This window comes from Emydura macquarii, unplaced genomic scaffold (genome assembly GCF_026122565.2).
Source record: "Emydura macquarii macquarii isolate MOO-44397 ecotype Brisbane River unplaced genomic scaffold, CSIRO-AGI_Emac_v2 contig_554, whole genome shotgun sequence".
Lineage (NCBI taxonomy): Eukaryota > Metazoa > Chordata > Testudines > Chelidae > Emydura > Emydura macquarii.
In genome coordinates this window covers 4,868,112-4,895,783 of record NW_027130691.1, presented here as the reverse complement: position 1 = coordinate 4,895,783, position 27,672 = coordinate 4,868,112, and the positions used below count along the sequence as shown (strand labels likewise).

The 27,672-nt window shown below is 42.9% G+C and overlaps 1 protein-coding gene across 4 annotated transcripts; it reads right to left on the bottom strand.

The window, feature by feature from the left end:
* Nucleotides 1-546: 546 nt before the first annotated feature.
* BRAP (BRCA1 associated protein) lies at nucleotides 547-27,672 on the bottom strand. Of its 4 annotated transcripts, XR_010918211.1 has the most exons (13): nucleotides 27,494-27,672; nucleotides 26,303-26,464; nucleotides 25,263-25,467; nucleotides 24,178-24,367; nucleotides 22,416-22,529; nucleotides 21,100-21,248; nucleotides 18,223-18,298; nucleotides 17,476-17,614; nucleotides 16,884-16,993; nucleotides 15,370-15,459; nucleotides 13,116-13,219; nucleotides 12,672-12,808; nucleotides 10,870-11,007 (listed from the first exon to the last, which is right to left on the bottom strand). XR_010918211.1 is itself a non-coding variant. In XM_067539519.1 (12 exons), exons 1-12 carry the CDS (start codon nucleotides 27,573-27,575, stop codon nucleotides 1,337-1,339), a joined length of 1,482 nt encoding a protein of 493 aa, XP_067395620.1. In that variant the 5' UTR covers nucleotides 27,576-27,672; the 3' UTR covers nucleotides 547-1,336. The 4 variants fall into 4 exon arrangements, 3 of the variants coding, with proteins under 3 accessions (XP_067395620.1, XP_067395617.1, XP_067395621.1); XM_067539519.1 differs by lacking the exons at nucleotides 10,870-11,007; nucleotides 12,672-12,808 and adding an exon at nucleotides 547-1,397; XM_067539516.1 differs by lacking the exon at nucleotides 12,672-12,808 and having other exon boundaries at nucleotides 6,779-11,007.

Genomic DNA, 27,672 nt, shown 5'->3' with positions numbered 1-27,672 from the left:
TATAGGCAGACCATCCCGGACAGGTGTTTGTCTAACCTGTTCTTAAAAACCTCCAGAGATGGGGATACCTCAGCCTCCCTTAAAATCCTATTCCAGTGCTTGACTATTCTTATCGTGGGAGAGCTTTCCTGAATATCTAACCTAACCCTCTCTAGCTGCAGGTAAAGCCAATTCTTTCTCGTCCTACCTTCAGTGGATGCAGTGATCACCCCTCCTCTTTATAACAGCCTTTCACATTTTTGAAGATTTATCAGGTTCTCCCTCAGAATTTTCTCAAGACTAAACATGCCCAATTTTTTTTAACCCTTTCCTCCTCAGTCAGGTTGTCTAAACCTCTGATCAGTTTTGTCGCTCTCCCCTGAACTCTCTCCAATTTGTCCACATCTTTTCTAAAGTGGGGCACCAAAGACTGGACACAGCACTCCAGCTGAGACCCCACCAGTGCCAAGCAGGGTGGGATAATTATGTCTCACATCATACATAAAATACTCCCATTGATACACCCCAGAATATTAGCCCTTTTTGCAACAGCATCACATCGTTGGCTCAGTTCACTATAGCAATGAACGGAGTGCTTCTCTAGCACGGGGCTCCGTGTGAGATCACTCCCTCCACATCATCTTCATGTACTGGGCTTCTATGCTAGGCATCTCCTGGCTACCTCTTCCACAAACAGAAGAGTCAAACCCTTTCCCTGGGCAGACAACACAGGGGGCTAGCTATTAACAGGACTGGTTCGCTAGCATTCCAGAAAGCCATATTGCCATTAAAATAACTTCTCAGTTCATCAGGAATTCCACTTAATGAAGACTGAAAGGTCAGCCAAAAGAGCATCCCAATCGAATTGGCTCGGCAGTACTAAGCAGCATTAGAAATGGATTAGCATTGTGTACAAGATCCCCAGCTAGAGAACAAAAGGTACACACTTTAACACGAAGAGTTACAAATAAATAAGTAATGTTTCCATCACACATCTAGTACATTCCGGAAATCAGGTCAGTTGCTACCGATCAACCACCACCTCTCCGTCACTAGGCAACCATTCATTCACCTGTTGCAGTTTTATAGTAGCTATTAGCCTTAGGACAAGTTCAACAAGGATTAACTTCCTGATGGGGAAATCAACATTCTTTTCCTTCACGTGTTTGGCTGTTGTAACTGATTGGATGGCAGAAACCCCATTGTCCAATGAATTGCCCAACAGATGGGGGTAAAAATCAAAGCACTGGCGTTTGTTTTAGAACTAATTTAACAATCAATCACTTCCAGGTCAGCAAGGGGCAAAGCTCTAAAAGCGTCTGTGTTCTGTCCGTCGCAGTACAGGTGCAGCTGTGCTTCATTGAAAGAAGGCGGCGGCTGAGAAGATGTCTGGAAAGTAAAACTGTAGCTTGATTTGCCTGTAGAGGAAAATAAGGATTCTTTAAACTAGAGATATTTTAGCAAAACCACAATGGCTTAGAATTGCAGTGTTGTCACTATACTCAACACCAGGGCCTCTCAGAAGTGCATGGTAATAGGACTCCGATCTTCTTGCTCTGCAAACACAAGCCCCTTCCATTTGAGCTAAAGGATAACCTCTGGCATTTATCAGCAATGTAGGCATATGGCCTACAGATGAACAGGACAATGATATTCTGCACAGTAGTTAAGTACAAAAAGAATATAGCAAACATTTCTGATCTATATCCCTTTAATCCAAACTGGAGTATAGTTAGTGAGGCACTTTGTTTTAAATTACAACATACTGGATGTGTTCTCAAGCAGGGCATCGGATTAGTAAACTGGGATAGCTACTCCAGATCTACCCATGTCCCCAGCTCTGTTCATATTAACTGGATGTTAATGCTAAAAATGATCTGTAGTGAAATAGTTAAGGATGTTAATTGTCATCAGTAGGTTTCAGAGTTAATCCAAATTGAACTGTACAGTGGCAATTCATGCTTCTCAGAGCTATTGTTGTCTTTCTGCAGACTCAGGAAGGTAGCGCTGCATCAGGTCACATTTGGAAGGTTTCTTCACAATCTCAGGGCTGGAAATTTTTTGTAAAACTCAAAGTTTAAATTCTGCAGAAATTAACTGATCCACTAGAGCAGGGTTCTTATTGTGACTGCCCTATCTACTGTTCTTTTGAGGCTGCAGATGCTGGTCAATATCATCTGGAGAACAGTGGCGATCCCATCTGATTGGCAAAAAGGCATTATTTTACCATTTGGGAAATGCAAAGGCAGCAAATGCGATTGTTCTAACTATTGCGGTGTTACTCTTCTGTCTGCCATGGGGAAAGTTTTTGCTTCTGTCTTATTGGCCCAAACGTCTGATATCATAAGGAGCAAAAGAAGACCACAACAAGCTGGCTTCACTCCCACAATGGAGCAAAACTTCAGTGCGCCATCTTATTGAGAAGTCACGCCCCCAGTTCGCATGGCATTTGTGGATCTCAAGGCTGCCTTTGACTCTGTTGACAGGGAATCGCTTTGGCTGATCTTGAAACTCACAGGCCTCCCTGACACGCTCTGTAGAATGCTCCGTCTCTCATATGACGACGCCTCAAGCTGCGTTCATGCATATGGGAAAAGAATTGCCTTCTTACGGAATTAATTCAGGCATTCAACAAGAATGAGCTGCTACCCCAGAACTCCTCAATGCCGTCAGACTATGTGCTTGACCAGACACTAAGTAAATGCATTTTAGACATTAGGCCTTAATGATAAGGACCTCACCATTGTCTATTTTGCTGATGCCATACCGCTAGTGGTTGAGCAGGTAAAACTTCTGATAGGTCTCTTCCCCTCCTCCCCCCAACCAGCATGCTGTAAAGTAGATAAAGTTACGTTTTGGGGAACTGGATGGCTAAGGGGATTCTAGTGGACTAGAAACGCCGTCACATCTAGAACATCACTTCAAATCCCAGCAACTGATAGTTGTGGCAATCTGTTGGCCTGTGTGAAATCCAGTCTTGGGCTTGATCCCTTGCCAGGGTAGGCCAAGAGCTGGAGACAAAACTCAGCCCTAAGCTTCCCACCAGCTCCAGTTGAAGGCAGCAGAAGGGAATGCTAGTGCTGTCCCAGGCTATGCTGTCCCAGCTTGTGCAACTCCACCACCCAGGGCAGTCAGACTAGCCTGATGTTTACCAAAAGAACTAGACATTGGGTTTTACTCCTTTGTTGGCTTAGCACATCCCTGCTCAGCAAACACTGCTAATTCACCCATGGGAAACATAAATCAGTGTAAGAATGTCTACAGTTACGGACAACACCCTGATAGTGTCCTCATGAGTCGTGGTGGTGAAGGTAGGTTTGCTCAGGTTTCTTTCTTTGGGGAAACGATTTTGAGCCAGTGTGGTCATTTAACGTACAAAGCACTTGAAGTCTGAAAATGCAAAACTAACAGGCGGCTTTTGACTAAAAGAACCCCTCAGCGAACCAAAGCATGGGATCCTGGGTTGAGTCTATGGCCCTCTCTTCAGCTTATCAACGTATAATCAATACTTTGCTTCGCAGTTTACAACTATCTTCCCTAGAGAGTTCAAAGTCTCAGGTCTTACACGCATCTCTTGGAACTGTGCATGCTGGATACAAGTTCTGTTCCAAGAAGACTAGGACATGTTCTGTTGCCACTTACCCTTTCATGACTATGTATCTGTATGTAAGCACAAGCCATGTGGCCTGCTGAACGGTCAGGAAGATTTTCTAGACTCTTTGTTGTCTTCACCCTGCATAACAGCGGGTGGACCCACACTGAACTTTTAGATGTTGATTTAGTAGAGCTCTTCGGATCGGATACTTCATTTGGCTGAGCTAATATAGTTCATTGGCTTGTTGGTTTTTTTTGGGGTGGGGGGGTTGTGACTGTCCAGCAATACAAGTTCCTACACAGATTCCTTTTTGGAATTCACAACATGATCATGCCGGTATTGTGATGGATACCTTAACGTATTAGCATGTTACAAATATTAGAAACATATCTGCCTACACTTATGTAGCCCCCCTAACATCTGAGCACCGCGCACTTTTGAATGTATTACCCTCACAACAGCACTTTGTGGTAGGGCAGTGCTGTATCCCTATTGTACAGATGGAGAACCAAGACACAGAGTGACTGAGGCCTGGATTCTGAAAGGTTTTTAAGATCCTATTAAAATACATGGGACTAAGGCATCTACATACCTCTTTGGGTTTGGGTCTGATTTCCCTGACACCAGACAGGAAGTCTCGGTGGAGCAGGGAATTGAAGATCCTCAGTCTGCAGAGTCCTAGCCCAGCCCCCTAGCCCCTAGACAACCCTTCCACTGAAGGCACCTGAATAACTTGCAGGTTACAGGAGGGTCTTCATAAATGAGCAACACCAGCTAGCTCATTACAACTTAAGATCAGACTTTTCAAAGTGGTCGACGGGACCTGGGCCAGTCTGAAAACCCCAGTCTGAGCACCTGCCATCACACAACCCAGAGATCCACTGGCGTACCCTCTACTGAGACAATGGGAACGCCCATGAGACTTGTGGCTTGCTGAGTTGTAGGATCATGGATCTGTTTTGCAGAGGGCACCGTAGGGGCTATTTACTCGTGTGTTTGAACAAAAAGAGAAAAAAGGTTGAGTTGGATTCTATAGTGATGGATCTTCGAGGAACACGTAGTAGCCAAGAACAGCTCTCCGGTCCTTTGATGTAGATGGCATGTGTGAGGACATTTCATTATAAAAATGTACGGCATTTAACGCTGCTGTAGAAGGCGTTACAGAATTCAATATAAACAATTTGTTTCCATGTACAATACCTGCAACCAGCTCACCTCCATGGGGTCAGAGCATTGCAAAGTGATAATCTTACTAGGAAAGGGATTATGGAAACCTGTCAGAAGAGCCTGCCTATCATGAAAGCTTTATATTCACTCTCTCAATCCCATTTCCTTGCACTCTGCTCTTTTCTACTCTGAATAATCCTACTCTGCATAACCTTCCAGTTTATGGAAGCCATGTCATGCCTTTCACTGCTCGTGGACCTTTCAGCCTCTGCTGTATCTCCCAAATTCTTGTTGTTACCACTCTGCTTTTTATGGACCCAGAGTACTAACAGTTCAGGTGTGAACCGTATTACAATCTATTCCTTCCGTTGACAAATCTCTGCATAAAGGCGCAGCTCGGCTCTAAGTGCTCACCTATAGAAGTATCTGCCATGCGGTACACCCATTGGAGATGTGGGCGGCTGAGGGTGTGGTCACTCGCTCTCTCCCAAGTCCTTCTTTTCGTTTGCTTCTGGGTTTTGGAACAACACGGGCGCAATCAGTTATCCACCAGAGAAAAACTGGAAACGCTTTCAGAAGCTTTAGTGGATCATCACTTTTTTGGGCTGTTTTCTTGGGCTTAGAACACAGGTGACCGAAGGTCTGTAGTGAAGGCTCTGAACTTGGACTTCTATTAATTATAAATACTATTGTCTTTTTCCCCCACTTGTCTTGCTCATCTGTTCATCCTGGGAGCTCTTTGGGGCAGCAATTGTCTCTTACTACATAGATGTGGTTGTGGCGTTTAGTCACTGCTGAGGTACAGATAACCAGCCGGGAGCAGGTGACCCAGCCTTCTGCTCCCAGCTCTAGCACTGACTTACTGGGTAATTTTGTGCAAATCACTTAACTTCTCTGTCCTGCACTTTGCCAGTCAGGAAATCAGGGCCCTAGCACAGAAGAGTAATGTAGGATATAGTTAATCTTCGTAAAGCACATTGGCCAACAGTTTCCCCTCCTCTGCTGCTACACTACAGCCTGTCGTGGTGAGTGGCTGGCTGCTCCCAGGCTAGACAGAAGCACTTTGGGATGAAAAATAAGTTAATACAACAAAGATGATAGGACAAGTGCGACTGATGAGCCAACTTTTGTCCTCAACTGTGTCCCTCGCCCTAACCGACCCCAGTGCAAGGGCTGTATTTAGTGCCACCTAAGAGACCCAACAAATTAGCAGTGGAGGGCTCATAACAATGAACTGTAAAAGGGATTGGGGGAGAGGTGCTTTTCTTCATGCTATAAACAGGAGGCTTGAAAAGTCAGAAGTTCAGGTTCTTTTGTTTTTACCGTCACGATAACAGAACTAACCAGTCTCATCTTTCCATTTTTTTCTGGAAGATTTTATGGCCCCTGGGAGCGGTCTTAGCCTTTAATAAAAGGGGGAGAGGTGTCGGATGTTTAGCTACTTATCTCTATCTATAAATTGATAGATACCAACCACCCCTCCTCCCAGGTTTGGCCAGTCTCAAGAGTCATTAGCTCTCTCAATCATTTTCTCTGTACTTAATATCTGTAATGTAATAGGACTATTAGTTGACTACCTCTTCCAGGAAAGACAATGTACAGAAGAGAGAAGATTTCCCAGAAGGCGCTCAAATGACTTAGATACAATTTTGAAAAAGCACCTAAGAAAAAAAAAAAGATCCCGATTCAGGCCTGCCTTATACATCAGCACATGCGTGGGTACATGCACACACAGCCTATACCCATTTATTTCTCTCCTTTGCAGATCCTGTTAAAGAAAATACGAGTTACAGGGAAGAAGAGTTTAAATTCTTTACGGCAAAGAACATTTTCTGTGCACTGTTTTGTAGTTCTGCAGGATGATAAAATGTGGCAGATGTGGAACTGCTAGGTACTAATCTCAGAGTAGTGATGGGTCATCGTTTTCTGAATACAGGATGGGAACCGCTCAGTGGGATGAAGTCAGTGTAGAATGGGGTATTACACTGTCCTCCATGCATGTCCTGATCTAGCTTAGGAGAGAGGCCCTTGAAAAAACACACAGGAAAGCAACACAAGAGCTACAGATAAGCAACTATCCAACCAACACTTGGGGGCAATCACAGGCCACAGGCCTACGTCCAGGCTCCAGCCCACAAGGACACAGTTGTTTTGCCAAAGATGGGAGCCTAGAGACCAAAGGGACACTCGACAGCGAAAAGGAGACTGCAGGGAGAGCTGGAAGCAAGATGTTTCTGCAGAGAACAGATTGAGATGAAACAGACACACAGATGTGCACAAGTGTCTGAAGCAGTTTCCAGGGGCCAATAAGCTTTGAGGAAGTTACACATGATTACAATCTGCCCATTGGTTTAAGACATATTTCCTCTGAATTGCTTTGGTTCTAAACATAAAATACTTCACTTTAAAAAGACTTTTTGTTACTGGATACAACTGTCCTAGCTCCCAGCAGGAAATGAACGGCAGGCACTAAACTTAAGTCAGGCCCGTTGAGGTAATCGCCCTTCGTACCTGGGGACTGCAGCTTGAGGCCCAGTCTGAGAGTGGGAGAATTGCATGACTCCACCCCAAGAGAGGTGATGGCCCAAGCCGACCAGGTGGGCCGCGTGTGGCTGTAGCACTATAAGAGGCCAGGAGGGGGCCAGTAACTGTGACAAACACTTATCCTAATGAATGACATTGCCTCTGCAAGGACAGGGAAAGTTGAACTGAATGAATTTGGACTCTTCTTCCAGCTTAAATTAGTGAGGAAAATTAACTGATGAGGGGATTCTCTTTCCCTTTGAAATTCTTTCACCACCTTTCGACTGCATTAAAAGATCTTTTCCTAGAACATAACTGGGCACCCGCCTCTAGTTACATTTCATGCAAATGCAGAGACCATCCACCCCAGTTTCAGCATTTTTAATAGTACTTTGTTTCAGATATTACAGGACAGTGTCCGTCTCCATTAGAACGACATTGATGGCTGTTTTAAATGTAAAGAAGAGGGCTCCTACCGTACCCATTTACAAATGCTGATCTCCTTCTGTGCAAACACTTGGCAAACTCCCTTACAACGCCTGGGTGCCTGTGAAAGTGTTGTTCTGACAGCTCAGGACAGAAGTCTGGTTAGCTACAGCAGAGCGAATGAATGAGCAGCCACATGCAAGCTTTCCCCCCCTTTGCCCCACCAGCATGGTTGTGGCTGGATGGAACAGGGTTAGGATACAGAGTAGTTTAGCCCCCATATCGAAGAGGGAGTTATTAATTCAACTGCTGGCCTTGCAACTTAGACTTGCAGAGAGGTGGGCGACTGATACAAACACCTAACCAGTGATAGCAACTCATCTCACGTAGGCTTCTGAACAGCTTTCAGATACTCATGGCAGACTAGAAGGAAGTTGACTTTCCTAATGCCATCTCCTTAGACAACTTTACTTCTGACACTATTCTGTTTCACATTTCTCCTTCTGCTCTGGTTTTAGTCTCTTCCTTCCTCACAAGCCCGGCTTCCTTGATTAGAGATCTTTCTGCCCCCCCTTCCCCCCCAATAGTGGGATCAGGTACAACACAAAAATACCATACACTTTTAATTTGAGGTCTTATTTTCTGTAAAGGAATTCTAGGCTACAGTGTTCTACACAGAGCAAGCTTTCAGCAAAAGGTAAGATGATCCTAGCTGGTGTAAAAATAGATTTTAAATAAAATAGAGATTCTATAGGACTGCAAGCTGTGTTGTACATTTCTAATTCTTTAGAATATTTTACAGCAGCCTCAGGCCTGGTTGTACAGTCTACCCCCTAGAAAAAGTTCATGTACAGCCATGCTCCAAAGTTAAAAAGGGAGATGCTTCAGAAGATGGGGGCAAGTCTACAAAGCAAAGAACTGGATACATTCAGTGCATGAACAAAAGTCACGTATTTTAAATGTAAGAAAACGTAACGTTCTTCCTAAACTGAAGCCTGCCAGTTGGGAAAGGCATGAAGCAAGATTTAATACAATGCAATTCTATCCTTGCTGATTTGGGCACGGCTCCTGTAACTCACCCATTTGACCTGACCAAAAGAACAATTTAGCTTCATAAAAGGCCAAAAGCTAGTTTCATTTGTTGGTTCTGCTTAGCAACGGGATAAGTCACAGCTTCTGTTTCATTGGTTTTGGCCTAAATTGAGGAAATGATGGCAGCTGAATGTTGAGCGTGTCCAATAGAGAGGACGTGGTCACAAGATCTCCCCCCATCTGCAAGAAAGGGCGAGTCAGCCTGCTTTAAGGGCTCCCTACACGTCATCGGACACATTCAGGCCTTTGTTTAAGGGAAACATTGTAAAGTATCACGTTTAACGTGTTCTAGGACAGAGCCAGAGAGTTTTCTTAGGAAGTTTGCCTGCCCACAGATGGCTGTAGGGCAAACTGAATTGGTGGCTTCAGTCCCCACATCTCAACTGGAAATATGAGAGGGGCCCCTGAGTCCCAGATCCTGAAAGTTATTTAGGAAATCAGTGAAAGTCAGGAGCCTAAATACCTTTCAGGACCTGGGCCTAAGCAATCAGCTGCCACAGGAACTGGGTACAGCAGACACCCCTAGCTCATCACTGCACCCACGGTGATGCTTTTACTTACATTAGCCTAGTAGCAGCTGGCTGTGCAGACTGCACGTGGAGTGTGAGCAGCTCCTCAAGCGTACAGCAGCCTGGAGTGGGCACAAGCTGGCAACTGGTGTGAAAGCCAAGAATATCTGGGCCCTGTCTGAAAGGTGACGGGCTTCTGAGAGGCGGATGTGAACGTGTGGTTTTTATACTGCACACGTCATTCCCGCCTCACTCTGAGGATAGCACTAGAGTGTCTGCAGATACCTAGCACTGGCAGAGTTTCAATAAGTATGCTTCAGAGAGCAGAACGGTGCCACAATGTTAGTCTGCAACAGGTGCCCAGCTTTGTATATATGGTTCCTATTTCATTCGTAGGAATGCTTATAAATAATTATGGAGACAAACTGGGGGAGGTAATACTGTTTATTGGATCCACTTCTGCTGGTGAGAAAGACAAGCTTTCGAGCTTATACAGAAGTGGGTCCAATAAAAAGTATTACCTCTCCCCAACGTGTCTCTCCAATACCCTAGGACCAACACAGCTACACCACCACTGCATATAAATAATTATGTTCCATTATTTCCACAGCACACTAATTTCATATTCCCTGGCACTTTAAAGCAGTTAGCACTGCAGCAGACCACCTTCCAGGGGGACAGCTGGTTAATTGTTTAACATGGACTGTCTTACCACAGCGAGTATCTTAGATTAATTCTCCACACCATTAACATGGTTTATTATTTTAAGACACTTCACTGTTTCATTGTCCATGCTAACTCATTTATTTCTATCCTAATTCTGCACTAGCACAATGTTGCCGTGCTTCGGTTGCACACACTAAGTGGGGTGGGGATGTTTAAATCTGAATCAGGTTTTCAATTAAAAGTTTCTATTTAATGTGTATTTCTGATCTTGGTTATTAGGAAGAGGCCTTAAAAAACCCAATATCTTTAAAACGTTGGGCCAAACCTACCCTGTCACGTCCCTTTAAGGGGATCCAAGATTTGTTGTGTGTTTCAGACATGTCAAACTGAACACAATCTCCAATGAGGAAATAATGTATGAATTGGGACTTTAAGGTAGGAAGGCAAAATGGTGATTAAAATCTGCCTATGATTAGCTAGATAATGCAGTGAAATGCTTTTAAATACCATAGATTCCCCATTAGCTGGCAGCCAGCTTTATGAAAAGCTCTGAAAACAACTTCTAGCTGAGCCTTACTGGACTTGGCATTTAGTGTTCAATCTAACATTCAGCTTGAGTCCTGGCGCTTGTGCCTGGCCATTCAGAAGTGGGGCCAGTTTCAGGGAAGTTGATCCACTTGTTCTAATCCTCACTTGCCCCTCTTGCTCCGGCCCCTCCTAGAAGAAGGCTTTCCCGTACTCCCAGCTGGGGAGCTTGCAGAAGATGCCATTGCAATGTTGATCTGTCCTTCCTGAATTTCCTGCCTGGTCTCAGCTGGGAGGTGGTTGATTTTCTGTTGTGTTTCTAAGTAGAACATGACATCCCGCAGCTGCTCCTGTATCTCGGTGATCTGCAGGTCCTTCTGCTCACAAGTTTCCTTTAGCACCTTCTCTTCCTCCTTCAGTTTGTTCTGCAGTAAGACCTGATTTGCTCGCAAACATTTGTTCATTTCCTGTTCCTCCTTTAGCTCATTGGAGAGTTTGGCCACCTTGTTATTCAGCTGAATGCACCTTATACACACACACAACAGACAAAGTTAGGACAAAGCAAACTAAACATTGATATGCCGAACAAGGGAATAATCTTTGCATGCTACCACTCTTCCTGCTACCAGCCCTCATCCTGACTGCATGCTAGCGGTCCTGAACCCTGACAGGCCTTTCCACGGACCAATATCACCAGTACCTACCAAAGTCCACTGGCAGGAGGGTTGGGTCCTGTTAGCAAGGAGGTGGTGTTGCTAAGAGAAGTGGGGCTCTGTGGAACAGCTACAGTGGCCCAGTTATCAGTGGGAGTTATGCTACTGGGGGTGATGATGGTGCTGGTGGTAAGTCAGATAAAGTTTATAGAATCATAGAAGTGTTGGGCTGGAAGAGACCCCAAAAGGTCAAGTCCGGCCCCCTGTAATGAGGCAGGACCAAGTAAACCTAGACCATCCCTGACAGATATTTGTCCAACCTGTTCTTAAAAACCTCGAGTGATGGGGTTTCCACACCCTCCCTTGGAAGCGTATTCCAGAGTATAACTACCCTTAGAGTTCGAAAGTCACTCTCTAACCTAAATCTCCCTTGCTACAAAGCCCATTACTTCTTGTCCTGCACTCAGTGGACACAGAGAGCAATTGATCACCATCCTCTTTATAAGAGCCCTTAACAGATTTGAAGACACAGTTATCAGGTCTCTCTCCTCGCCCCCCACCCCCAGTCTGCTTTCTTTAAAAGTTTTTTTTTTTAAACCTTTCCTCACAGGTCAGGTTTTCTAAACCTTTTATAGTTTTTGTTGCCCCACCCCCGGACTCTTTCCAATTTGTCCACATCTTTCCTAAAGTGCAGTGCCCAAAACTGGACAGAGTACCATCTGAGGGTCCCTCACCCATGCTGAGTGGAACAGGGTAATTGCCTCCCATGTCTTACATACAATACTTCTGTTAATACACTCCCAAATATTAGCCTTTTTTGCAGCTGAATCACATCATTGCCTCCCATTCAATCTGTGACCCACTATAACCCCACATCTTTTCAGCAATACTACCACCTAGCCAGTTATTCTCCATTTTGTAGTTGTGCATTTGATTTTTCCTTCCTAAATGAAGTACCTTGCACTTGTTTTTATTTAATTTCATCTTGTTGATTTTAGACCAATTCCACAATTTATCCTGTCCTCTGAAGTGCTTGCAACCCCTCCCAGCTTGGTATCATCTGCAAATTTTACAAGCATACTCTTCATACCATTATCTAAGTCATACAGTATTGAACAGTAATACAGCAGGATTCGTGTGCCAGCATTTCTTGCCCTTAATTTCTCAATGGCAGGAAAATACACTTTTGGGTTAAAACTGAGACACAATTGGTACCACCAAGATGGGACAAGTTACAGTGCAGAAGGCTATAGAAGCTTCACATTTTAACAGTCATCCCCTTTCACACAGATTTTCCAATCCAGCCTATGGTTTACTGGCAATTTTGTGTCACCCATTTGTCTACAGATACACGTTCTACACAGAACTCCAGCTTTACTACTAACTTTCTAGATGATCATGGGTAGTCACCACCTGTGTTCCCCAATTTAATTTGCATGTACGACAGGGATAATGCTTGCCTAACTTCCAGGAAAGTGTGTAAAGCACCGTGGATGGCAGATATTGTACAAGAGTGCTAGGGATTGTTACACAGACCTGATGTTATGTATCTTTAATTTAGATGCTTCAAAATTTTAATAATGCATTATTCAGGTGGAATGCCTCCTTCCAGTTACCTTCCCTCCTTTGCAGGTTGTATTCCTACTCACTGAACAGCTGACTGGCTTCCACTTCTGCATGGGCATTGAAGGTGAAAAGGTTTAATGAACACTAAATAGGCAGACAAGGTGGAAAGCTGCATTCCATGCTACAGCCATTTTAAATACGTAAGACCACCCACAAAAATCAGACAGAGGATTTTTAAAGTCAGGGTCCTTACCACACTAGTTGAGGGTATTAAATATTCATATTTAAGAAGTACAGAGAACCTGATAAAGAGGGTTTTAAAAAGTCAGATATAATTTGAGTCTTCAAGTAGCATGTATAAAAAACGGAATTAGGAGACTTATTAAAAACCTATGTTTAGAAACACAAACATACTTTCTTTCCACGGATTGTTTTTCTTTGATTAAGTCGTTCAGCCTGTGCTCCAAATTATCACATTTCTCAATCGTCTCTTTAAATTTAGTCTTCATGTTGTTAATCTGTAAAAACAAACAGACATTTCAAACAGATCAAAGTCCTGTGCACTTTCGTTATGACAGTCACATTTTCTCGCGTATTTTCTAGACTTTGACCAATTGCAGTAACGGGCCAGCAAGTATTTAAAAGATTTAAAGCAGTAGAAAAAAAAGTTGCCTTTTTTTTTTTTTTTTTATTAAAAGAAATCCTTATAAATGCTGCTTGCCAAAAAAGAATTTGAACAGAAACACTGGCAAGAGGCTGATTGCTAAGGAATCTGTTTCTAGAGAACGGAGAATAAGCTTGTAAAGAGGATGCAGGGAAAACCTTGGTTGAAACTAAACAAGTCTATATCAAATCCCTAACTTGCTGATCCCTTTTTTTGAAGTTAAATGTAAAGAGTTAATTTAGCAATACACACTTAGATGCTGATTTCAGCAGCTTATTAGGTTTTTTAAACCAATACAAAATTAAAATTTAAACCTAGAGCTTTCTAACCACAGCAGTCAAAAATGAGATCCATCAATAGGAATACTAGTAGAAACCACTAATGAGTGTGTGATGCATTTTAGCATTATTTAATGCCTGATCAAAATTTGGAGACAGACATATGTTGGGATGGTCCACCTCAGTATTTACTAAGCAGCAGCAGCAGACCTCTATCACATGACAATGGCCTATTGAGATTATCTCCCAGTCATGCATAATGCAAACAAAAAAAGGTGCATACGTCAGGCTACTCTTCCTGTTCCACTGTATTAGACAACTAGGCACCATTGCTTCGTTTAAAGAGAGCCACGCTCCAGGATGTGAGCTACGCACTAAACATGATGTATGAAAAACAAACAAGGAATGTCTTTGTATCCTATCCCAGTGAACAGAATTCTGGCTCAAAGTGAGAAACAAGGTCATTTAATGGCTAATACATTTTCATATACTGGTGACATGGACTTGAATGGACACTGCTTTTTTGAAGCAGCAGCCTTGACAAGTTTAAAAGCCACCTCACATACTGATTTCAATGGAGACACCATGAAAGCAGGTCAGATTTTATGCTTTCCAAACACATAGTTTAATGATTATGCAAGTTCTGGTCAATTTTGGAAGGCACACTTGCCAATGGATAATGGAATATTTTGTACAATGTAATTAATTCAAAAGGCCCTTATAAGGACAGAGTTCCATGAACAATTATAGGGATGTTTAGAATAAAAAAGTCTTCAAAATATATGGCCTAGTTATTTTAGTTTAAAACTGGAGGTGTATCTAATGTGTTTTCCGCTGTTTCAAAGAGAATTTTAACTATAAAACTTTTTCTTTTACAGCTGCACCAATAAGGTTCTTCAGCCATTGCTTATTTAAAATCAATTTTCAGGACCCACTAAGTGTAGCTAGTTTAAATGAATTCTTTATACGTTTGTGAAGTGGCTTAACTGCAGATTCACTGCATGATTAATTAGAAGTTAAAGTTTACGTAATCTGACATGGCATGCAGACAAGGGTCAGTTAAGGATTGAGCCAAAAGCTTTGACTCACTTGAAGTACAAAACACCAATGGGCTCTGCACAGATTATTGATTTTTTATATATATATTCTGCAATTACAATGAAGCTTCTCTGTACCTCTCTGCCCAAGACATTTTGGAATAGTCCTGCCTACAGAACACTCCACAGATCAGAGAACTCTAAATCAATACATCTTTTTGGGGATGTGTAGAGCACAGATTATTTCTGCTTTCTTCAGTGGAGCAAGTTATGTCACAAAAGACTAGCAAAGACTAGTGAAGCATTCAGTGACACTTCCAGATTTTCATTTCAGAACTCCCTAACATTTCCATTAGTTCCGTAGGTTTCAAAGCCACCAAATTTAAATCAGACTTCAACCTAGGTGGTGATTTGCCTACTGCTGCACTGCTCATCAGCTGTGTTCTGAGTCTGTGCACAAGATAGTGTGGAATTGGCTTTGAGATCCCTCCCCTAAAGAAGAAAAGGCGCTCTCCTTCACAGGGCAGCATACATTTCCAGACACTAAAACTGTACGGTAATAATCTGATTTTCAGAGGTGCTGAGCAACTGCAACTCCCATTAGAGTCAATGGGATCTGTGGATGTTCATCACATTGAGAATCAGCCCAAGCGTTCAATTAACAAGATTAGAGAAGAAAAAAAGCTTACTTCTTCAGCTGTATCCTTTTCTATTCGGACAATCTTGTTTTCCCAGTAGATGCGCTGAGATTCCAGCTGGCTTGTAAGCAAATACGAGTACTACAATCATACATGACAGATGCAAAAATACATAGTTAAGGCAAGTCACCACCATTCAAAGATGCCAATAAACCACAAGGGCTCCATAAGTCTAATGCAATTAAACTGGGCAGAGACAGCACTCAAAGCATTTCACAGAAGGGTACAAATTGCAGATTCAGTGCACAGACGATGAAAAAAATCAAATCAATTGTGAAGTCTCTACTGCATGCTAGTGGGCTTCTTTGTGAGTTTTAAATAGGCCATCGTTAGCATGACAACAGTAAGTACTTTATAATGAGGGGAAAGGACTATAAATGCACCCTAGAAAAAGTAGCAAGTCTCCTTAACTTTTACGCTCAATGAGAACATGAAGTTACCAGTCACATCTGTTACCTGCATTCGATCTATGGAAGGATCTCTGAGTCACTTGGTGTTCCATTTTCAGGTGGTTTTACTCTACAACTGAACAGACTTCTAAAACCCAAAACAAGAGGGTTTATGTGCAACTCTCATGTGATCTGTACCTTTGAGGAAGAGCTGATTTTCAGTTGCAGATAACTAACCCCAGGTATTTTGTGCTTTCTTCTGACCAAGAATGTTTATTACTAATACTATTTTGGCGTTTCAACAAGGACTTACTGCTTTACAGTCCATCTTTTCCTGTTTGATCTTTTAGTAAATTTATAATGAGGATTTTGAAAAATATGATCATTTGCTTAGCTGCGCACCAACACACACCAGATTAGAACTTCAGTGCAGGAGCAAACAGGAAAACAAAGCCCTTAAAACATTTTCAGTAATAATCAAGAGTCTCCAAATAGCTAGTCAAGTACATTCTTTCTACAAAAGTTTGATCTAGTTTGCTCTACCAGAGAAGTACCTATTTAAAAATCCTACGGTAAGTTCTGTTGGTGGTTTGTATGCCAAATTTGAACTCAATGCAAATTAAGATGGCAGAATTCCAGTTCTCTGAAAAAAATAAGGTCAGAGATTTAGCCTTCAAGTAAGATTTTAAACTGCAAAGTAACTCTAAAAATGCCACCATGGCGTCCTAGAGCAAAGATCCTAGATCAAGCATGCTCAGTTTACTTCCGTCAGCCCTACAGGTTCACCCTGGGTTCCTGAAGTCAACCTAGGAGTCTTCCTTTCTCAAGCATTATAACCCATAAGGAAGGTTCCACTGCTAGCCAACTGCGGCCTGTAACACCTCTGCAACGTCATGGAGTTTGCACAGGTGTAACTGACTCAACTTCATGAACTGTTCTGCCGATGAAGCACAGGACGGAACAGAATCCAGCTAACTCTTTGCTGTGTTAGCTCTGTAGGGCCAAAAAGGAGTAAAAACAGCAGTAAACCATGCGCCATTTTTTGTCGCAGTTAGAGCTGATGCATGTTTACATATAGCAGCACAGATACATATCTGAAGAAATCTAAATATTTACCTCTAACTGTAAGGAATCGATCTTTTCTTCCTGACACATATCCCCCTCACACTCATACTGAACTATCTTCCCATCAGTTTTACTTGCAACCAGTCGATGGACATAATTATCTAAAGAGAGAAAAGCAACCAAACCAAGGGTAGTTTCAGTTTGAGAAAACCCAGGTGTCATAATTTGGCTGGAACTATGAGAAATACTTTACACAGCACAGTTCATCATGCAGCTCAATGCCACAGAGTATTACTGAGGCAAAAAAGGTTAATAATTACTTAATGTACTTCATGTGTAACAGAATCTATACTGATACTAGCTAGAATAGTTATTTTATAAAAGCTTAGTCATGCTTCAGGGCAAATCATCAGGAGACAGGAAGTTCCCTCCATCCCACCAATGCTACAGGACAGTTTATGGCTTCCCGCTAGGCATCGAATGGCTTTACTAGAGAAGACAGATGGTCCCAGAAGATGGGTTATTAGCACTGCAACAACATCCTTCAAACCTTCATGCTAACTTCATTCCCAGGACTGTGTTAAAAATGCCACTGCAGAGGGATTCTGAGAACAAAGTACAAGAGCAGAAGAGAGAGATTTACCTCCAGCATAGTCCCAGACTCTGTGATTGGTTAATTGCATTGCATAAGTGTGTTGTGTCTCCTCAAAGTGTTTGTAAGCATGACGGCTCACGTAGCGGCCGCATCCAATGTGCCCACATATTAAACAAATCCAAAGGTTCTGCCAAAAGAATGGAGAGAGATTTTGCACATACATGAGTGTGACACTTGTTATTATCAAAAAGGTGCTTGAGTGGTTTTAGAAAGCATCCAGCAAAAAGAACTGCTGGCATCCGCCACCAACAGCACATACTACTGGTCGTATTTCCAATCACCTTCCTAAGAAAGGCACAGGGTTTGCTTGTAGTGAACCACCCTGAAGACTAAAGGCAAGACAGCAGAAGTATGTGCTGATTCAAATACAGTATAAACCTACTGAAAGAGGTCTCAATAATCCAGTGCACCGGACACAAGGGCAGCCAGAAGAGTGACCTTTAAACACAAGTGAAGCATGCCAGAATAACACTAAAAGCAAGCTCTGAAGTTCTGCTCCACTTCTCAAAGACCCTGGGAAGATTTTTCACACAGCAAGACATCTTTTTTGTGGGACAGCATCCCCTCCCAGCACTGGGACTGACCCCAATGGAAAATGGATGCGCTAATCCAGCCAGAAGAAAGATGGGCCAACAGCAGCCACAGACATCAGGGATTTAGGAAACTAAAATGACAAAAAGCACCAGTGGGATCAAAACTAGTAAGTCTCACCCATCTCCCACCCCACCTACTTACTTCTTGAACTCCACACTCAAAGCATTTATTCTCTTCCACTGGCTCAGGTGTTTGGCAGTACCTGCAGACAGGACACCTATAACCGTAACAATCAAGCAGATAGTTAGATATATGGAACCCAATGGTTACTGCCGAGATGGGGAGAAATTGACCATGGCCAGGAAGCTTGAGGAAGACGTTGCATCCTGCGCTTTTGTGGGACTCCCACCCTAACTACCATTGCGCTGTTTCTCACTAGGTTTGACCCAAATTTGCCTCCCTCCTACACGAACCAGCTGTTCTCTCATTATTTATTCCTGTAAAACTGATTAATGACATTTCTTAAAACCAGATGAAGGGTCTTCTAATAATCTTAGTTTTAACTGTGATCCCAGAGTTGGACAGCTGGGATAAAGACTGGAGAGGAGATTGCCAATGCATCCAGTCTTTCCCATGAAGAATGCAATGCAAGTCAACTGAGGCCATGAATCACTACTTGTCCTTGAGAACATTACAAGAGAAAGTACCCACCACATCTGGATAGTGAACAATCTGCTTATTTTGGACTACCTCAATTAGTACTCCTTCAATTGATCACCATGGTGATTCCGATTTTCTTAGAAAGCAAGAGTTGGAAAAAAAAGCCTAGCTCTTTTGCTCACCATGAGCAGGACCAGCCCTCTAGAGACCATCATCCATTGCACATTTCATGTTTACTTTTTAATGCATCTTGGTGTGGATCTGTGTCGCACATTTGGCTCTTGTGAGAGTTAAGAGCTACGTAGATATAGAGTGAGAAGCAAATGCCAGGCTGGTGGATTATCTCAATCATCTGGTTGGTTAGATGTAGAGTTTTCATTCAAAGGAAAGAAAAACACCCACCCTTCTTCCTACAGCCACTTCCTTGTTACTTATGTATTCTCAGTTTGAGACAAGAGAAAACAGATTTCCTTACTATCTGCAACAGGATCCTGTGGAGTGTTACACATTCTAGTGGGAGGATGCTGCAAATATGCACTACTGAAGATATTCTAGTTTAGCAAAGCAACGCAATCAGAAAAAAAAATTGTCATGCAAGCGATTTAATTTTAGTGAGGAGATGTAGCCTTGTGCAATACACACGTTTTAAGCTTTGATATTGTGCCAGTTTTTAGTTAAAAATGAGCCAGGAGGGACCCGGATGAGTCAGTCACTGGCAAATCTCATTTCTTTCCATTTAAACTGCTTTTGATTTATGAGGCACCAAACTATTTGTATAGATAAGTTTTGAATTCAAACCCGCTGAAATTTTGCAAGGAATTTACTTTGGGATAAGACTGACTAGCTCTGCTGAAACATGGCATGCCAGAGAGGTATATACTGAACTGTTAACCCTAACAGCCAAGCACTGATGCCACTACAGAGAGGAAAGCAATAAAGAATCCGAGAACAGTTCTGGTATTTAGTTTTCTTGTAACATATCAGGTAATCCTGGTTACTGCAACAAATGGCAAGTAATTACCAGGAGGAATGCAAAATATGTATGCTAGATAACAGGACTTCATTCTCATTGGGAGATTCTATGAAGGACTCAGACATGTTCAAATCTGACTGCACTATCTAAATGGAATGCGTAGAGCAAATAAGAGCAAAAATACTCTAAAGGATTAGGGTTAAGTAATTAAAGGCAAGAATGCACAAGCTTTAAGGATAAGATCTCTCAAATGCTTCAGCAACACACATTTGTAATGATAAATGGCGCTTACACACTAGTTCACCCTTTAATGTAAATTTATATTAGACTTTCCATGTAGTTTTTGGTATGAGATTCTTTGCAAAGCTCAGTTAATGTTACTCCAGCAGAGGTCACTGGAAAGCAATACAAGACTCTCCCCCACCCCAGATTACTACCTGGACACACCATAGTCTCAGCACAAACAGCCACCACTGAACTGAGGAGCAAAGGAGAGGCCAAGATTCAGATCAGGATCGTGTGCTTCTATATGTAGGTCCTACTCACTCTTTCCCCCTCCCCTTCTGTTTCTAAAAACTATTGAATAAAGGGTCAGGTACAGCCAACTGGGTACAACTTCAGTTAAAACACAATGCCTCTGGAAAAAGCCAGTGGTTGTTATAATGAAATGGTGATGGTAGCTAGCAGAGCTGCATGCAAGGGATCGGTCCGAGTGTGAAGCTTGGTCCTATGCTCTCTGGTTAGAAACATGAGAGCATAAACCGTTGGTCTCTGTCTAGGTCGTGTTTTTTCATGCTGCGCCCTATACTGAAGCAGCCTCCTTTTTTCCCATTTGCCAAGTAACTTTGTCGGCTTTGGAATCCCTTTCCTTTTGCTTTGCTTAGCATTACAACTAAGATCACCCTTGGACACTATCCGCTCTAGCTATCAGGCTCGATTCTTTGTTATTGTAACATCTAAGTTAGATTGCAAGCGCCTCAGAGCAGAGACTTTGTGGAGCCTTGGAAATATCTAAGACAGACACCTAGGGCACTACGCTTCCAGTACAGCCTCAGTTATCCAAATGTCACTGGAGAGGACGCTGACTAAACATAGGTAAGGAGAAGTTGAGCCGTGCAAGACTGGACACAGACTGTGGGATCTTTGTGTCAGACACAGTGACAACTGACATCTCTATCCTATAGCATTTTTAAATGCTGCATGTTGCTCTGCAACAAGCTCGTGGCCCTTGAGAAGCCAGAGGGAGCTTTGTCCAACTATCCTTGGCTAAGAGATTTATCTTCTTCGCATTTCCTCTTAGGAGGGCCCAGATCACTTGTGCTTGGAGCAGCTCCCATCCCCACATTAGAGAAGAAGAGCTGGTCCTGTCAGCGCAGACAAGGAAGAGCTCCACCACACCTTCTTAAACACACCGCTTTGAATTAGGGGAACAAAAAGCCTCTTACGTGGTGTCCTCCCAGCGCTGCAGACACTGGCTATGGAAGCTGTGGTTACACACCGTGGTAAGGATCCCGTTCACAGACTCATCCATTCTTTCCAGGCACACCGTGCACTTTGGAAGCTCTGTCAGATCCATTACGGGAAGGCTGGCTCCCTTCACAAAAAGAGGAGCACAAGCTTATTGCTGCACATGTATATTTAACTATACAACTTTTTCCTTGCTACTTCGTAACTGCTGGAGCTAGGGAGTAAATGGACTGTTTAATGTTCCAGTGAGTTGAAATGCAGACAAAATAAATTCAACCACAATTAACAGTGGCTACCCTTGTTAGCTATTTTGATTATTGGTCTAACCATGGACAGTGCACAGCTAATGCTAAACTTGTATGCATGGCAAAACAGTTCAGTGATTTTTCCTAAACATCTTAGACAAGCTATGCTAGAGACGTGAGCAGGAGCCAGGACTCATGGGTTCCATTCCCGGCTCGAATATGTTCTCTGTGACCATGCACAAGTCACTTAATTGCTCAGCTTCAGCTTCCGCAAAGGGAATCGCATTAACTTATTCCACCACACAGAGGTGTTGCAAGGATGAGGGTGAAGAAATTACTGTATATCAAGATACCAGTTGATAAATCTGAAAGGAAATTAATCCATTTGTTTGGGGAAATGCTTTGCTTAGCTATACTAGCCCCAACATTACTTTTTCAGAACATACAACTGTCTCTTGAAACTACAGACTTGACATAGTACATTTATCTGCACCATGCCCAATTCAGATTTCTGGAATCAGTAAGATCTTCTGCAAGTGTAAGAAATTTGGACCTGGAGACATTTCAGTGATCACGTATTAGGGATAAGCCCCATCAATTCAGGGTATGGCTACAAAGTCAGCGCAGTCAAATCAACCTTTCTGGATCGATTGAGTGGTCAGTGAAGACCCGCTCAATCGATCCAGAAGTCAACGCTGGTAAAACACCCCCTCAAGTGGCGTAGTGCTGCGTTGACGGGAACATGGTTCCTGTCGGCGCAGTGCAGTGAAGACGCCGCGCAGAAGGCAAGTACAGCAGTCAACAGGAGTTACGCAAGCTACTCCGCGTAGCTTGCGTAACTCCCATTGACTGCCGCCAAATTTCCAGGTAAGTGTAGACCAGGGCTCAGAGAATAAGTTGCTCTCCCAAATGGAATTACTGCAGCAATCAAAGGGAGAGTTGGGGTTGATGCAGTTAAGTATCTACCAGCCTCACAGACATGCCTGCCCTGTCCAATCCCAGATAATCCTATTAAACCACTTGTAAAAAAATCAGAAAAAGAAACTTACATCTTCCGATTTGAAGACTTCAGCCCTCTCCACATACACCAGCTGGCACACATCTTCCTCTATGGAGTTGAACTGTCGACCGTTGCATGCCATATAAAAGCTATCAGCATCAGCCTATGTACAAAACACAGGAAGCCAGTTGAAGGGGAGTAATGCCAATGAGACTTTTCCAACACACAAAAGGCATTTCATAGGTTAATCTCTTGAGTTCTCCTGCTAGTCAGGATTCCTTCATTTCCACATTGGTTTCAGCAGAGCTGTTTTCTACTTGAATTGGCAGGAAATACTGAAGTGCACAATGATGACAGCTATTATAATCTTAATATTCAACAGCGATAGCCAGTTTCTCTCTTTAGCATCAGTTTTGTTCCTCCTCAGCAATTTCAGCAAGGCTGGAAAGCAAATATTGTCCCTTTGCAAAAACATGGAGTAAAAAGATTGCTGCAGAGGGACCTATTCAAAAACATTGACATTCATGTAGGTGAAAAAGGCAGAATATAATTTAACTACAGGAGAATCCATTTTGCTTAAAAGCAGCTCAGATATTTGTTGAGCTCCCACTACCAGATACAACTTAGAAAGGGGCACTCAAGGTCACCCAGCCCAAAATTGAACCTGCCTTAGAATGACCACTCAAGCCACTTAGTGACAACATTAGTTGGCCACAACATTTTAACATGCTGGGATAGTCCAGTAAGTGATCCTACCATCAAGAGAAGCAAGCTAGATTTCAGGACATTACTTCTTCCTTAACTCCCAAAGCTTTAATGATCAAATATGAAGTTATTCCAGTCTGTTCATGTCATTGTTTCAAGTCGCTTGATATATACAAGCCATACGGCTCCACAGAAAAAATAATTACGTAGTGTGATTCAAATGTGCTTTTGCTGCATGCAGCAATTGCCTTCGAGGGCCAACTGGAGCGAAAATTAGCAATTTTTTGATAAACAAATGGGAAGTTGCAAAGTCGATTGACTTCGAGACAGTTCTGCTGAATCAGTGCAAGATTGCTGGGAAAAGGTATCATGAAAACAAAGCAAGTTGATATTAAGTGAGGTTTTTCTGCATTTCTGGGACCGTATACATGTTGTATACAACACATAGAAATTTTATCTTTGAGACAGCCACAGATGAGAACTACAGTATCGGTCATTGAGTTTACCTAATTCTGAGAGAAAGAAAGCTCATTACACAGTATATGTTCAGTGGTCCTGCGGATCTTGACAAATGCCCCATTCCCCTCAGAAGGGTGGATTAGAGGGGTTAATGGGTCTTCTTGATCCTTAATTTCTATGAAAACTAATGCTGCCACACGGATCGAGCTCTTTCTGCTCTGATAAACCAAACTGCACCATGTGCTCCTGAAGCTGTCGAAGTACGTTTATGGGCATGCTGTACTTTCCTTCCACCCTTGTCTATTTATTACTAGCAGCACAGCCATTTTTGAAGCACTGAAGAGAAGGATTTTCTAGATTTCAATACCCTGTCTGCTAGCACAGAGAAGTAGAATAGAGAGGCACTTGCTTTCATAGCAATAATTCAAGATGCAGGCCTAATTCCAGGCTTCCCAGCCTCAGTGTAGTTTTAAGGAAAGCATGAAAAAGACATTTTGTTTTACACAGAGGATTAAGGTGTGTGATCTCAGATAATACAGCAGACCAGTGATACTGGACAGCACCTTCAAATAGTACCTACAGTGCAGTATACAAGCCATTTCTAAAACAGTTCCTATGGCAAAGGAGTCTAATATCTTAGGTTTTACCTGTGTACTAAACTTTATCAGCACCATATACTGGTTTGGAGTGGAATCTCTGATGATTTTCATATGTTCAATTACTTCATAGAATGAGGCAACAAACTTCATAAGGTCATGACTGGTCATTGTAGCAGGGACTGTGAGAATACACAGCATGGCGCTGCGCCTTACATCTTCTTTTAAGGAGGTCATCTTACTAATAAGACAATAATTAGATGGTCTTAAACTGAGGTCAAGTTAGACATCCTATTATAAGACAATGCCATTTTTCATAAGATGACAAAAAGAAAACCATTTGAACATGAAGCATCAAATTAGCTACGAATATTATTTTAAACACCAACCTCAAAGCTCTTTTACCTATTTGCAAATGTTTAAGAATTAACAAGAGGTTGTGGTAACAGGTCTAAAAATGCCCATACGAATTTCGTCATCTTTAGCAAATGGTTCATATGTGCAGTTCTGGAAGAGAGAGAGATCATCTCCCACAAATGTGACATCTGTAGTTCTAGAAAAGTGGTTGCTTACAAACCACAAATGTTCAAAATATTCCTAGAACAAGTGAGCGACAGTTATCACTAAAAATGGAATAAGCATACAAGATGTCATTGCATCCTGGTAACTTTCACAACAGACATTGGAGACAGAGTCTCATTCAGCTCCCCAAGATACACAATTGTGTATCATTAAAAAAAACACCAAACAAACCACACATTTGGAAAGTGCAGGTTTTTTCCTTTTCTATTTCTGCTGTAGGAATCTGAACGCAGGGATATCCTTCAATAGGGTCCTCTCAAATCCAATCTTTCTACGGCCACCATTTTTACTAATTTCGTCACTTCCACTGGAGATGGCCTTATCCACAGCTGGAAGGCCTGACCTACCTTAGGTTCTACCATTAACACACCTATATAATTCAGATGGCACTGTAATCCTTTCTGGATGCCAATATATCACACTACCAGTGCGTCACAGCTCTGTCAGCCCAGAAAGCAGCAGCCTCAGTGGTTACTGACTCACCCTTCTGGATGGCAGCATAATTTTATGGCACCATTCCTACTAAGTCTAGAATTAGTTAAGCATGTTCTTACTTTGTTTTGTACAGGTGCATAATGCCATGAACTATTTCAACTGATGGATTCCCACTGAAGAAGGAAATCTGGTCCGGAAGCTGCTTAGATGGTGAGTCTGGAGTAGCCTCAACACATTCTTTAGTTTGACCATCACGTTTACTTTTATCGCCAACAGATGAAGCCTCTGAAGATTTTCTTCCTTCCATTGCAGCTTTCGTCTCATCTTTTACAAATCAAAAGCTTTCAGATTACACGCCACACATCAGAAACTTCAATTGCACTTTGTCATCTTTATGTACAACAGCTCCAGATATTAAGTCAACTAATTCCCTTTGAAAGCAGAATGACAGACACTTCTAATCAATGGTGTCCTGACATATGATAAACATCAACATAGCTGCTAAGCATCTTTAGTCACCAGCATTAGAGAATTATCGGCAAGGCCCTAGCATGCTGTGAAGCTAGCTAGACAAGCTCTGAAAGGTGCCATGCTAAATTCTGTGGTACGCTGATTTTTCTGCAGTTAAACAGTTTTTATTGAAGTAAATATGAACAATGTCATCAGGACAATTTTACTTGGGATTTATTTTGATATAGAATTTAATATCACTTAGTTTTGAATTTTTTTCTCCATTTTGAAGTTAGTTTTCCACAAACTGTAGAATTTTACATTACACAATTGAGAGTTTCGATATTTGCCTGCTAATCACAGCAGGTAAGCACAATGATAGGGTAACTCTGACGTGCATGCACACACAACTAAACAAGTGTACACTGCGTTTACTGGCAAGAGGCTGCGCTGCTTGGCAGTGCTTTGCCTTGCCATCCTCAAAATAAAATTCTTAAACACAGCTGGCGTCATGTTTCTTGCCCTTACGTTCGTAACATCATAAATTTGGGTCAATAAGAAATCCTGCATGTCCAGCACTGAAAAATCTGCCCAATTTTAAATACTTCTAAGAGACAACTTATGCCACAAATTGTAGCATAGCCATACAAATATAACAGAGAAATTAACAGGACCGAAACCACCCTTTTCAAGCTTTTGCAAGGGGTACCTGGATTGGACTTTATGGTTTCTATGATCATATCTGTCATCTCTCTGCGACCAATATGCTGATGAATAATTGCTGCTTTTTCCATAGGTGGCTTTCCTTCCAAACAGGCTGTAGCAGAAGCTAATGACTTTTCTTTGATTTCCTCATCAGACATTTCAGTGGCTAAGTAGAAACAGTGATTAATGTCATTGCAATAGCTACCTAGAAGCAGAAAAAAAACAACACTACCCAAGCAAGGGCAGAACCGACCTGCATAACAACAGGCATTAGGCCATTACCAGCTTATTAAATTAATTATTGAAACTGCTTTTGTTCCTTCTTCCAGCCAGCAAAAACATGAATCAGAAGAGCGCTGTTCTGAAAGTATTTTGTATTTCCGCTACAATAAACTTGTGGTCCCATCATTTTAATTTCATTCAAGTTAGAACAAAATAATTTATATATCTATTTTATATTAAACTGATGTGAAACTAAAAAATGGCAAAATGTGGTTAGATATTAGGAAAGAGTTAACCATCCCTCCAAACAGTACACAAGTAACCACACATAAGCACCATCACTGCATATATATCAATGGCAGCTATAACCAGGTCAGATTTCACAGGATTTTTATCAGGTAACAAAGAGTGTCTTGACTGATTATCCTTTACACAGCAGAATGTTCCCTTTTTAGCCATCCCTCTCAAATGTGACTGCATTTATCTGTATACATCCCAATGCATTTTGCAGGGCTCTATTAATAATCACCCCCTCCACAGGAGAGGTGGGCACCTGCTTCCACACCCCAGCCCTTCAGAGATGTGCTGACAGACACCCTGCTCCCCCTCTACCCCAGCCCCCCTCCACAAAGCAGGGGACAGACGCCCTGATCCCCCAACCATCCATCCCCTTCCACTGCACAGAAATGCTGTTCTGCCCCCCCCCCACCACCAACCCTGCTCCCCCTCTCTACCCTCACCCCAGTACTGGGGGGGCCACCCTGCTCCCCCTCTCTACCGCCACCCCAGCACGGGGGGCACCTAGTTCCTCCCCCCCGCAGCAGCCCCCCGCCCCTGCTCTGGGGGGGAAGGGCGCCCTGCTCCCCCAGCTCTATCCTGCCAACCCCCTCGGATCAGACTGGCGGGGGCGGGGACTCCCAGGCTCCGGTCCCGGCGGAGGGGGAGGAGACCCGCCGCCCCCGCGGGCACTCACCGGCCGCGCTGTAGGGGAAGCCGCCCGGCCGCGGGGAGTGCTCGGCCAGCTCCAGTCGGATCACCACGAGTGACACGCTCATAGGGGCCGGGGATCCCGGGCCGGCGGGGCCCGAGCGGGAACGGGCCGGGCCAGGGATTGTGAGCCGCTTCCGCCCCCCGCGACCTTTGCCCTCTGAC